This window comes from Saccopteryx leptura, chromosome 2 (assembly GCF_036850995.1).
Source record: "Saccopteryx leptura isolate mSacLep1 chromosome 2, mSacLep1_pri_phased_curated, whole genome shotgun sequence".
In the NCBI taxonomy this organism is placed as follows: domain Eukaryota; kingdom Metazoa; phylum Chordata; class Mammalia; order Chiroptera; family Emballonuridae; genus Saccopteryx; species Saccopteryx leptura.
Window position 1 is genome coordinate 224828963 of NC_089504.1, and position 12675 is coordinate 224841637.

General features: G+C 39.1%; 1 protein-coding gene across 5 annotated transcripts in view; it reads left to right on the forward strand.

Moving 5' to 3' along the window:
* The window catches only part of CRYZL1 (crystallin zeta like 1), a 44478-nt gene extending 32023 nt beyond the window's left edge, over positions 1–12455 (forward strand). For 4 of the 5 annotated variants that reach the window (XM_066370300.1, XM_066370299.1, XM_066370301.1 and 1 more), the window contains 7 exons: positions 1589–1722; positions 2925–3036; positions 5517–5615; positions 7438–7559; positions 8399–8504; positions 11149–11194; positions 12205–12455. In XM_066370300.1, coding sequence (XP_066226397.1) covers positions 1589–1722; positions 2925–3036; positions 5517–5615; positions 7438–7559; positions 8399–8504; positions 11149–11194; positions 12205–12304 — 719 coding nt within the window. In that variant the 3' untranslated portion in view covers positions 12305–12455. Of the gene's footprint in view, positions 1–1588; positions 1723–2924; positions 3037–5516; positions 5616–7437; positions 7560–8398; positions 8505–11144; positions 11195–12204 lie in introns of all 5 variants that reach the window. The other variant, XM_066370302.1, reaches the window with a different exon arrangement.
* The last annotated feature ends 220 nt before the right edge of the window (positions 12456–12675 follow it).

Genomic DNA, 12675 nt, shown 5'->3' on the forward strand with positions numbered 1-12675 from the left:
AGCTCATTGGAGCCCTGTTTGTCATAGACTTCTGAGTTTATTGTTGGGACCACGATAGAATCTTTTTTTTTTTTTTTTTAATTTTGACTTTAAAATTGTTGTAAATCTCTGTATGCACTTTGCTTTTTTATTAATGTAATCCAAGGTGGCCGTGACTTCCGTACACTAACACCAGCACGGACCTGCTTTTCATTGTGTGTGAACCGTGAGTCACATAGTGTCAGCCTGCTGAAGTTAACATTGCCAGGACGAATCTTCCACAAAGTTATTTCAGTTCTTTCCAGTATTTAGTCGTGAGTGGCATTAATGCATCTATGGTACTACATTTCTGGTTTAATAAAAATTGAGGATGTATCTAGTTGTGCATGAATGCTGGCAACTTAGTAAGTTTTGACAGTTGTTTAAATATGTAATGTTAAGTTTAGGTTTAAAAAGTAATGCTGGTAATCTGAGTCTTTGTTATTTGCTTAAAAAAAATAAATGCGATGTGTTTGGTGCATTCTTAAAAAAAAAAAAGATCATTTTGATACTTCTCTGTTTTTCAAAGACATTGTTAAAAAGATTGAAAAGAGAAGCCATAAAGTTGAAAGTAATATTTATAACATGTAAATAAGCAAGTACTTCATTGAGAATACATTAAAAATGCCAATAATCAATAAGAGAAAGACAACACAATAGAAAAAAACTGATAAAACACTTGAACAGTCACCTCACAAAAGGTATTCCAGATGGCCAAGAAACATGCAAAGATGCTCAACTTCATCAGTAATGAAGAAAAGCAAATTAAAATCAGAGTCAGAAACCGTTCCACACCCACTTGCTTGGTTAAAATGTATAATGATACCAAGGATTGACAAGGATGTTCACAGCCATGAGAACCCTAGTACACTGCTATGGCAGAGTAGACTTACACAGGCGCTCTGGGCATCTGTAGTGAAGTTGAAGGTAATACCCTAGGACCTGAGGTTTCCATCCCTAAGTTAATATCCTAGAGAAAATTTGTGCACCACGTAACACTCTTTTCTACAAGAGCATTCTTAGCAGCATTGTTTATAACTGCCCAAAATCAGAAACCACGCAGATGTTCCTCATCTGGAGACTAGATCACCAAATGAAGGCATTTTCACAGAATGGAATGCTGAAAAACAACAACAATGAAAGCACCACATGTGTGAAAAGGGTGTGTCTCAAAACAATGTGGAGCATAAAAAGCAGGCAGAAAAGAACGCATTTGGGTGTGATTTCATTCAGATAAAGTTCAAAAACAGGCCAAACTAAGTTATATTTTTTAGGAATGAATATTTGGTACTAACCTGTACCAAATAAATATTAAGTTAGAATGGCAGTGACCTCTGATGTCAGTTCTATCTTGATTTTAAAAAAATGAATAGTGGTGACCTGTGGTGGGAGAGACGAGGCTGTTGGGGTGAGTGGCATATGAACGGGCAAGAAGGGAGGCAAGGAACCCTGTCGTAGGAAAAGATTCTGGGACTGGGCTATGGTAGGAGGTGGATGGAGGGAATGGGCAGGTCCAGGATGCCAGACCAACAGGACTTGCTAATGGATGGTCTCCTGTTCTCTCTGATAGTTCACAAGCCAGAAAAAGTTACATGGGCAGAAGCCGCTGGAACCGTTCGGGACGGAGTGAGAGCCTATACCGCTCTTCATTACCTTTCTCATCTCTCTCCGGGGAAGTCGGTGCTGATCATGGATGGAGCAAGTGTAGGTGGTAATTGTTTTGTTCAGGAACTGACCAAAACACAGTAAACTTAGGGAATGGGCCATCCATTTACTAATATAAGTCCTTGCCAGTAGCTAATCACTGACTTTTGTTTCACCAAACTCCTATTTTGTTAAAATAAGAAGCTTTTATCACTAAGAAATAAAAGTTAGACTCAGTATGTTTAGTTTCTTATTTTGAATCTGCTAGTACATTGAAAAGGCAAACAATTTTTTCATTCTTATTACACAAAACTTGAAATAGCTCATAAAGTCTTTGAAGCCATACCCTAGAACTCCCTACAATTTTCATATCATATCCATCACATTTACACTTATGTTAGTATGGTGTTGCATGTATTTTGATCTTGGATCGCACAAGATCAAAAATGTGCTCATTTAAATATCAGATAATTTGTCCTGACTGGATAGCTCAGTTGGTTAGAGCATCATCCCAAAGCACAGAGGTAGCTGATTCAATCCCCGGTCAAAACACATACAAGAGGAAATTGATGTTCCTGTCTCTCTCACTCTCTCCCTTCCTCTCTAAAATCAATAAAATAAACATTTAAGAAATAATATTAGTTTGAGACTAAAAGCAAATACATAAAAATATATTATCATCTAAAGATGTTATAAAACCTGAGGTGAATTCATGGTTTTATTCTTTCTGGCTATTGATGAACATGCTTTCCCTGCATGTCTTTGGAGAAAGGCAGACGTGTCTTCAGCACTGGCTTCAACCTGATGTCCAACATCAGAATAGTAGTGTTTCCTGAACATACCTGATAGGTCAGGATGAGGAAGGATGGAGCTTTTGAAGTGCTTTGATGTTCTGAGAGTAGACACTGGACTTGCATATGTGTTGTGGAATTAGCTTAGGTCTTTATGGTGGCAAGGCCATTAAAGGCCCATTTTTCTCGTTCCAAGGCCATTCTTTCATCCCTGAAATTATGTGTTCTGGTCAGACTGGATGAGAGCATGTGGCCTGTGCAGCTTCGCACCACTCTTTCTGAGGAAGAAAGTCAATCAAATGTTTTGTGCTACTAAGCTTGCCTGCACTTTTTTTCTTTTTCTATCAGATGACACATAAAAATATGTTGAAGTAGCATTAATATATTGTACTTTATTAAACAACCTATAAAATAAATTAGATGTGGTCTCTGACCTATGTCTACAAACCTACTGTGTATTTTTATACACAGGCACTTGGCACAATAGCTATTCAGCTGGCCCACCACAGAGGAGCCAAAGTGATATCAACAGCACACAGCCTGGAAGACAAGCAGTACCTTGAAAGACTCAGGCCTTCTATAGGTGAGTATTATTCCACACAGACTCTAAAACAAATTGTTGAAGGAGTAGCACCTTAAAAATTATGCTAATAGAACAAAGCACAGCCCTGGTCGGATAGCTCGGTTGATTAGAACATCATCCCAAAGCACATAGGTTATTGGTTCGATCTCTGGTTAGGACACATACAGGAACAGATTAATGTTCCTCTCTCTCTCTCTCCCTCCCTCCCTCTCTTGCTAAATCAATCAATAAATAAAAATTGTTTAAATGCACTTAGTATCTGTGCTATCTAAGTTTACTTAAGTGATAGTTGTAGTTAATTATTTTGTTTTTTAAACCTACATTTTAAAACCCTTTTTCTTCTTTGCCCCATTGTTATTAACTTAGCCAAGTTTGAATCAGGTGACATTTGAAACCATTTAGAAATACCTGGTGCCTCTTTAGTTTTAGTCAATAAATCGAAATACTTTTGCATCACTTTGTATGTTTCTCTACCTGTTTTACCCAGTGATGTGCCTCTAATGTTGTCTGTTTTCCATGATATGCTGGGAAGAGAGATGAGCCACTTACACAGAAACACAGTCAGATGCAGTTTGTGATGGACAGGACATGGTGTAGGCTCAGGAGCCCTTGGAAAGATGGAGCATATCAAAACAGCAACAAGTGGAGAAAGAAAATAGATACTGAAAAAGCAAAGGAGAAGGATGGAAATGGAATTTAATAGATTGGCGTTATAGAATAACTTAAGAGTTTCACAAATGACAAGAAAAGAGGATGAAAGCAGTGTTTGTTGAGTGTTCATACAGATGATCTCACTGCAAGTCGTCAACAACCCTGTGCTACCTGGGAAACAGCATCTCAGAGGATTTAACCAGCTTGTCCAGGATACACAACAAGGAGGGGTGGAGTGGGGTGTGACCAGCCTGGGCTGGTCAGCATTAAAGCCCACATTGTTTCCATTGTTACATTGCATCTCTGACAGATAATCAAGAAATGGAAGGAGCTTTTTTCCTTTCTTCATGAGTACTTACCAAGGAGAGGTTGTGTGAGGACACAGGAAGAAGACACCACCTGCAAGCCAGGAGGAGAGGCCTCCCAAGAGCTCGACCATGCTGACGCGCTAATGAGCTTCCAGCCTCTGGGACTATAAGGAATTAAATTTCCCCTATTTAAGCTAAAAAAAAAATGTGGAAGGAAGGTTAAGGCAGTGCTGGAGGAGGAGGAAAATAAGAAAAAAAGGAAAAAGAAGAGATTGAAAAATAGAAAGGAAAAAAAAACATGAATGGTATTATTAAAGTGGAGGATTTACTAGTTAATCCTGCCCTCCCTAGTGGCTTCCAGTCTCCTTTCCTGTGTCCTCACCACCCATCTCTGTCCCCCAGATCTTAGATCACTACAGGACTACACCACAAGCCCAAGCAGCTATGAGAGGAACCGTCCTGAAGGAGGAAGTGTTAGAAGACACAGAAATGACACATAAATGTATCTTCATTTGCCAGTTCCAATTCTGAGAGCTTTATTTTAATTCTATCCTTGGCTTGTTCTATTAATGTAATACTTTAACCAGTTAAAATTAGTTTAACTATACTAAAAACAATTATGGGCCCTGGCCGGTTGGCTTAGTCGGCCTGGCGTGCGGAAGTCCCGGGTTCGATTCCCAGCCAGGGCACACAGGAGAAGCACCCATCTGCTTCTCCACCCCTCCCCCCCCCCTTCCTCTCTGTCTCTCTCTTCCCCGCCCGCAGTGAGGCTCCATTGGAGCAAAGATGGCCCGGGCGCTGGGGATGGCTCCTTGGCCTCTGCCCCAGGCGCTAGAGTGGCTCTGGTCGAGACAGAGCAACACCCCGGAGGGGCAGAGCGTCGCCCCCTGGTGGGCGTGCCAGGTGGATCCCGGTCGGGCACATGCGGGAGTCTGTCTGACTGTCTCTCCCCGTTTCCAGCTTCAGAAAAATACAAAAACAAAAAAAAAATTATGTTTTTCCCTTACCTTCAAGATTTTTCTTTGTTTTGGGGAGCAGGTAGGGGAGGTGTGGAGGATTATGACTGAGAAGGGATAACACAGCCTCTCATAGAGAAGTCTCACATCGCACAAAGTATATGTTTATACTTTTTAGCTCTTTATTAAATCTGAACATACTTTAAAAATAACTTAATCTTTCAGTCCATGTTATAATGGATATGTACCTCTGTGGTTTCTAATTCTCAGTCCTGGCAATATATTCTTAGTTGTAGAGAACAGTCTTGTATATAAATAGATGAGCCTTGGAACGTATTATCCACAAAGTGCTTATATTTTATTTTATTGAATATACTGGTCCCTTCATTTAAATTGATCCTTGCCAATGTTGGGTTAGATGAGGAAAGTTTAATTTGGATTTAGTAATCGTCTGATCCACTTAATTCATTTTGGAGGATGTATGTTTATTTGCTCTTTCTTTTCCTCTGATTTGTTTGTGTTGATCTCATAGAGAACTGTACAGTTGCCTTTCTGTCCCTTACAGCCCGAGTTATTGATGTGTCTAATGGGAAAGCCCATGTTGTTGAAAGCTGTTTAGAAGAAACAGGTGGCCTGGGAGTAGATATTGTTCTAGATGCTGGAGGTAGGTACTTGACTAAATCAGTAGTCTGTGTAATTTTAGTGTGATGGCAGAATTTTAGGGAAAAAATTTATATTATAATATGTGTGTCTCCAGGAAATAATTTTTAACATATGTATTAAATTGATGTTATTGATGTTTAATTTTGGAAGTTTACGTCTATATTTAAATTGGCATATCTTCATTTTATTCGCATTGTAAATTTTGTCTGGAATTGAGAACATGCTTGCTTTTTTTTAGGTTTTATTTATTGATTTTTAGAGAGAGGGAGAGAGAGAGAGTGAAAGTGAGGGAGAAAAAAGGGGGGGAGAAGCAGAACCATCAACTCATAGTAGCTTCCTATAAGTGCCCTGACCAGGCAGGCCCAAGGGATTCGAACCAGTGACCTAAGCATTCTAAGTTGATGCTTTATCCACTGCACCACTACAGGTCTGGCACATGCTTGCTTTTTAAAGTACATACAGGCATTGCCCTGGTGGGTAGCTCAGTTGCTTAGAACATCATCCCAAAGTACATAGGTTAGTTGTTATTTCAATCCCCAGAGCACAAATAGGAACAGATTAATAATGTTCCTGTCTCTCTCTCTCTCTCTCCTTGCTTCTCCCTAAAATCAATAAAATAAACATTTTAAAGTATAGGCATTAGAATTTAAGTATCCCAGCAAGCATCCATAAACATGATCTCTTCCATGGTTCCCACATGATACACATTAGTTCAAATCTCAGCCAGATGCTTATATAGTCAATTTTGCCCTCTATTGGGTTGTTGACTTCTGCAGTCTCTATTTGGAAAACACACATAATTTTGTTGTTTTCATCTTCCTTGAACTTTTGTAACTAAACAAAGATCTATTTTACACCTAATTTGTACGCACTTCGGTTGTGCCATCTCACCTAAAAGATAGGTTTCACAGGCCTGCAAAAGCACTCGATTTATACTTGGTTAGTAGAATTTATTCTGTCATCAGAATCATAGATAAATACAGCATGAGTGACCATCACATGTGTTGCTTTGATACCAATATTTTCAAGATTTGAAACTAACTCACAAAAATCTTTCAGTTGAAGTGAATATCTACTTCATTGACTTTCAAGTGGACTTTTTTTTTTTTTTACAGAGACAGAGAGAGAGTCAGAGAGAGGAATAGACAGGGACAGACAGGAACGAAGAAATGAGAAGCATCAATCATTAGTTTTTCGTTGCATGTTGTAACATCTTAGTTGTTCCTTGATTGCTTTCTCATATGTGCCTTAACCACGGGCCTTCAGCAGACCGAGTAACCCCTTGCTCGAGCCAGTGACCTTGGGTCCAAGCTGGTGAGCTTTTGCTCAAACCAGATGAGCCCACACTCAAGCTGGCAATCTCGGGGTCTCAAACTTGGGTCCTTCTGCATCCCAGTCTGACGCTCTATCCACTGCGCCACCGCCTGGTCGGGCTCAAGTGGACATTTCAATACTTATGTCACAGTGTGATTATCTAGAGTCTATGATTTCCTTAATCAGAAGTCAACTTCTCCCCAAGTATGAAGCAACTGATGTTTTGATTAAACTATCAGACTTATTACCTTGCCTGGTTTTCAAATGAAAACAAACTTTTTATCTTTAGTTATTTCACTTATAATTAAATCTGGAGTAAATTTTATGAACAGTGTTAATGCAGAAAGTGTATTTTCAGATGTCTAAATACATTGTGCTGACTCTTTCTAAGAAAAATGCTTTCTCATTCCTACAGTAAAAAGAGAACTTGTTGGAAGAACAAGTGTTCATCAGATGACTAAAATATATACTTCTTCTCTCTCTCTTTATTAAAACTATTCCCTTGTAAGTGAAACTATATAGTAAAGATGACGAACCAGCTGAAAAATTACAACTACTACCGCATAAACATGAGATCCTCACACTTCTTGGGGTCGGAGGCCATTGGGTGACAACAGAGGAACACTTGCAGGTATTTTCAGAAACAGTCAAGTGTTAATATTCCATCGAAAGGATACAGTTAACAAAGAAAAATGCCTAAGTCTATTGAGGCAAGATGTGGCTAAATTAGTGTAAATTATGAATTATACCGTTTTCAAAGATATATAACTTTTTTTTGAAATGTAGGTTTTTTTTTACTTTAGCTACCTGTTACTCAAAATGTTGAAATAGTGCCTATTAGAGGAGTTTGTTTAATTTTAATTTAGTAGTTTTGGATGTAGTGACTTCTGAATTTAATAATATTTCAAATGGGATTTTTTCTTAGTAACAAACATTGACATATACTTAGCAAAATATTTCTATGTAAAATTATCACAATTTCCTAATTAGCAAATTGGAATATACTATATGTATGTGTGTGTATATATGCTGTCTTCCAAAATTACATTTCTTAACAGAATTGAAATTAAATCTTTTAATCATTGTTGATATGCAAACACCATAATTCTCATATACCAGTCTTCGTGATTTTCCATCCTCATGAAATGACTGGTAAGTTGCAGCCAGAAATCTCTCTCTGTCTTTGTCTGTCTGTCTGTCTGTCTGTCTCTCTCTCTCTCTCACACACACACACACACACACACACACACACACTGCTACTCCATTATCAGCATTCTGCATCTGACCTGGTTATCATTTTGGACAATGAAATACAACAGAAAACATGGTTTACATATTGTTATTAAAGTTTGTGTGCTGATTGTTTGTGTGCATTATTTCATTTGTGTAGACACTTTTCTGGCTTAAGATACCAGTTGTGTTTCTGCTGTTAAACTCAATACTGATCAGTCTTCGTGTATTCTGTCCAAGCTGGACCCTCCAGATAGCCACTGCCTTTTCCTCAAGGGAGCAACAGTGGCTTTCCTTAACGATGAAGTTTGGAATTTGTCAAATGTACAACAAGGAAAATACCTTTATATCCTTTTTTTCTACTGACTTGAGTTTTGGATTTGAAATTTACCTTGTGCTTTCACCATGAAGTTCTTTAGTAATGGTAATAATAAATAATGGCAGCTTTCATTGATCATGCCGAACAATGTTCCAAGTGCTTGGTAGGTATTAATTTATTTAAACATTAAAACCACCCTATGAGGTATAAGAATTAAGCATGGAAAGGTTAATACATGCTCAGGGGTTCAGCTAGCAAGTGGCAGTACAAGATTCTCAGACTCACTCATTTCTGAATGGGAAGTTACATGGAAGATTTTGTCCTGTTTTTAACCTGACATTATAGAGATTACACATCCCCTTGAGAGACTACCTTCTTACTCTTGTGATGGTGCCATTGTGCAAAACCTTTCAGGATACTTATCTAAACTAAAGAGTTTGTGGGGCATTTTTAAGATAATGCTAGGAAATCTTTATCAAGTGAAGATGAGTTTGATTTTTTTAAATGGAAGTTATTCGGAGACAAATCTGGTAAAGGAGGCCAAATCATTCTAGTTTTGGTAAAAGTATGAAAACATTTCTTGAGAATATGAAAGTAGTTCAAAAAGAAAGGTCCAAACCTATTTAGAGCAAGGTCAGCTTACAAATAAACCTATTTTTTCTAAGGTGACAGTTCTAAAGGTGGCAGCACTTAGTAAAATTTTTAACAAATTGGATAAAAGAATTAAGTTATTATAACCTAATAGAATATATTTGTGCGTGAAATGAGCCTCACACTTGTCTGCACTGGGTCTCTTACTTTACTTTGGTTAAGTGTGCAGTTATATGAGTGATGTATATAAAAGGCAGTCTCCTCTAAGAGCAACGACAGGACACAGAGCCTTCTGTTAGGGTTTCATTAGAATACTGTGTATGTTGAGTTTTGGAGTACATTTCAAAACCAGAAAATCCCCTTAATGTAGCAAGTGTATGGGATTGAAGTGTTTCTGACTATTTTCCTATTAAATTTAGAAATAAACTTAATTTTTAACTTTCTAGAAGAATTGTCTTTTGAATCTCAACTTAAAGCAACTTAAATGTCCAATAACATTATAATAATCAAGAATACCATGGTAGCCTGACCAGGCGGTGATGCAGTGGATAGAGCGTAGGCCTGGGACACGGAGGACCCAGGTTCAAAACCCTGAGCTCACCAGCTTCAGCGTGGGCTCACCAGCTTGAATGTGGCTCACCAGCTTGAGCGTAGGATCATAGATATGACTCCATGGTCACTGGCTTGAGCCCAAAGATCACTGGCTTGAAGCCCAAGGTTGCCAGCTTGAGCAAGGGGTCACTGGTTCAGCTGTAGCCCCCCAGTCACCGCACATATGAGAAAGCAATGAACAGCTAAGGTGCCGCAACGAAAAATTGATCCTTCTCATCCCTCTCCCTTCCTGTCTGTCTGTCCCTATCTGTCCTTCTGTCTCTTGCTAAAAAAAATTTTTTTTAAATGCCGTGATATATTAACACCAGAGAATACCATGTATTAAAAGTAACCGTGCCTGACCTGTGGTGGTACAGTGGATAAAGCGTCACCTGGAATACTGAGGTCACCAGCTCAGAGCCCCAGGTTTGTCTTGTCAGGGTACATATGGGAAGCAACTCTGTGTTGCTTCCCACTCCTCTCCCCCACCTCTCTCTCTTTCTCCTCTCTCTAAAATGAATAATTTTTAAAAAAATCTAAAACAAAAGTGACAGGTTTTGAATCTTACATGTCAGAAAATAGGCTGGCTGCTTTGCCTGTATTACTTAAGCCCCTCAGCCACCTTCTTTTTCCCACCAGAGATGATTATTTAACAAACCCATGGACCATGTTAAAACATGACGTTTAAATGAAATGTTAAATTTTCAAAAATCAGAAATATACACGACACATATTCTTCCTTACACATACTATTGGCAATTTCATTAACAGAAAAAGAGAATTTACACTATAAGTATATCATTATTCTTTAGGTCGTTTAAAAAATATTTAAAATGCCTTATGTTCATATTTTCTAATTTACATTTTCTTAAGTCTTGAATCAGACTTTAGTCCTCACTTGTGCCAGTCCCCCTCAGCAGTTCATACGTGAGCCAGTTGCTGCTTGTGATTTAACAGAGAGTTCTTCAGGTTGTGTGTTTGTATGCCGTAAATAGTTCCCAGTACTCGCAATTACACAGACTCTCCATTCAATTAAATGACTCAGTTCTGTAAAATTTTAGTTTTCTCTCTTAGTGACATATATCACAGACACAGCTTATTGAGTCCTACACACAAATTTTGAGTCTATAGTCATTTATTAAATAAATGTACACCCAAAGTAAGAGAAGTAGTGCTAAAATTGTTTTTAACTAAAAGTAGAATAAGTAGTGAAATGGACTACCAGTCCATTTGGGCGAATGCTAGTTCTAAGGACAGGCCTTAGGCTTGCTTCTTCATCTCTTGTCGTTTACAAGTTTAGGCTCCATTGTTATCACCTCTCTCATGACAGTTTCCCATTCCCCTTTTTTAGAGAGAAACTTGGCAGTTTGCAGAATTTCTATAACTGAAAATTTGAATTTCTGAGAGTGCTAAAAAAAAAATCTGTCTAGCATTTTCTGATTGGTTTTATTAATCCTCTTTTTGCCACCTTAACGATCCTTCCAGCTACGTATCTTAAAAGATGTGATGGAGAAGTTGTCAACTGGTGTTTTCAGGTATGCTGAATTACCAAATTATTTTGTATATTTTCCTATTCTCCAGGATGGCATTTTCATTTTTGTTTCAGCTTTTACAGCATACCTGTTACCTGCACATTTTATTATTTTAACTAGCTGCTCCCTAATATTTCTTAAAGTGTAGTTTGTGATGTACCAGTTAAGTGTTCTCCCTGATAGAAGTGGATTCTGAGTCTTCCTCATTCCATTCCATGCCATCCCTCTTCACCCCTCCCAGAGCGACCCCCAATCACCTATAGCTGGAGAAGAAGGGAAGTCCAATTTTGGGATCTGTTTATCAAAAAGGAGGGAGTGGGTGAAGTAGGTGTTTCTTTTGTGTGTGTGTGTGGTTTTTTTGTATTTTTCTGAAGTTGGAAATGGGGAGGTAGTCACACAGACTCCTGCATGCCCCCGACCGGGATCCACCCAGCATGCCCACCAGGGGGCATTGCTCTGTTGCAACCAGAGCCATTCTAGCACCTGAGGCAGAGACCATAGAGCCATCCTCAGCGCCGGGGCCAACTTTGCTCCAATGGAGCCTTGACTGGGGGAGGAGAAGAGAGAGACAGAGAGGAGGGAGAGGGGGAAGGGTGGAGAAGCAGATGGTTGCTTCTCCTGTGTGCCCTGGCCGGGAATCGAACCCGGGACTCCTGCACACCAGGCTGACGCTCTACCACTGAGCCAACCGGCCAGGGAGGTGTTTCTTTTTATTTATTGATTGATTTTAGCCAGAGAGGAAGGGAGAGAGAGAGAGAGAGAGACAGGAACATCAATCTGTTCCTGTATGTGCTCTGACGGGGGATCAAACCAGCCACTTCTGTGCTTCAGTCTAATGCTCTAACCAACCGAGCTATCCAGCCAGTAGGTGTTTTTCCTTTCAAAATTTAACCACTCTTAACGGTGGAAATACTAATGGACAAGTCTGTATTATTTAAAATAATACAAGGGAAGTATAGCAGTTGTCCACCACCATCCTGTGTGCTCTGCTCAACTATTTCATTCTTTCTCAGGCCTCGCTTGGATGAACCCATTCCACTGTATGAGGCGAAGGTTACCATGGAGGTTGTTCAGAAAAATCAAGGGAGAAAAAAGCAAGTTGTTCAGTTTTAATTGTTCTTTCCCAGCCCTCAGTTGGATGAACCCATTCCAGTATCTGAAGCCAGCGCTTTCTTGGAAACTGTGCGGAGAAGTCAAGGAAGATAAAAGCAAGTTCCATTTTTAAGCCTGTTTTTCTGATGAAACAAGATAATCAGTTATTTCACATATTTGAAAAATTCTTGTTCAAAAGGGCAAGTCTATAATGAACATCTAAAGGGAATATTCTAGAAGCCTTTTTGGTTCCTGTTTTGATATATTTTCCTCCGTTATAAAATGCTTTCCATGAAGAAAACCGCTTTCAGGAAGAGCCACGCTGCCCTATCGATAAAGCTGTCCGTCTTTGTTGCGTCAACCCCACCCCTCCTTCGCGGCACACGGTCGTG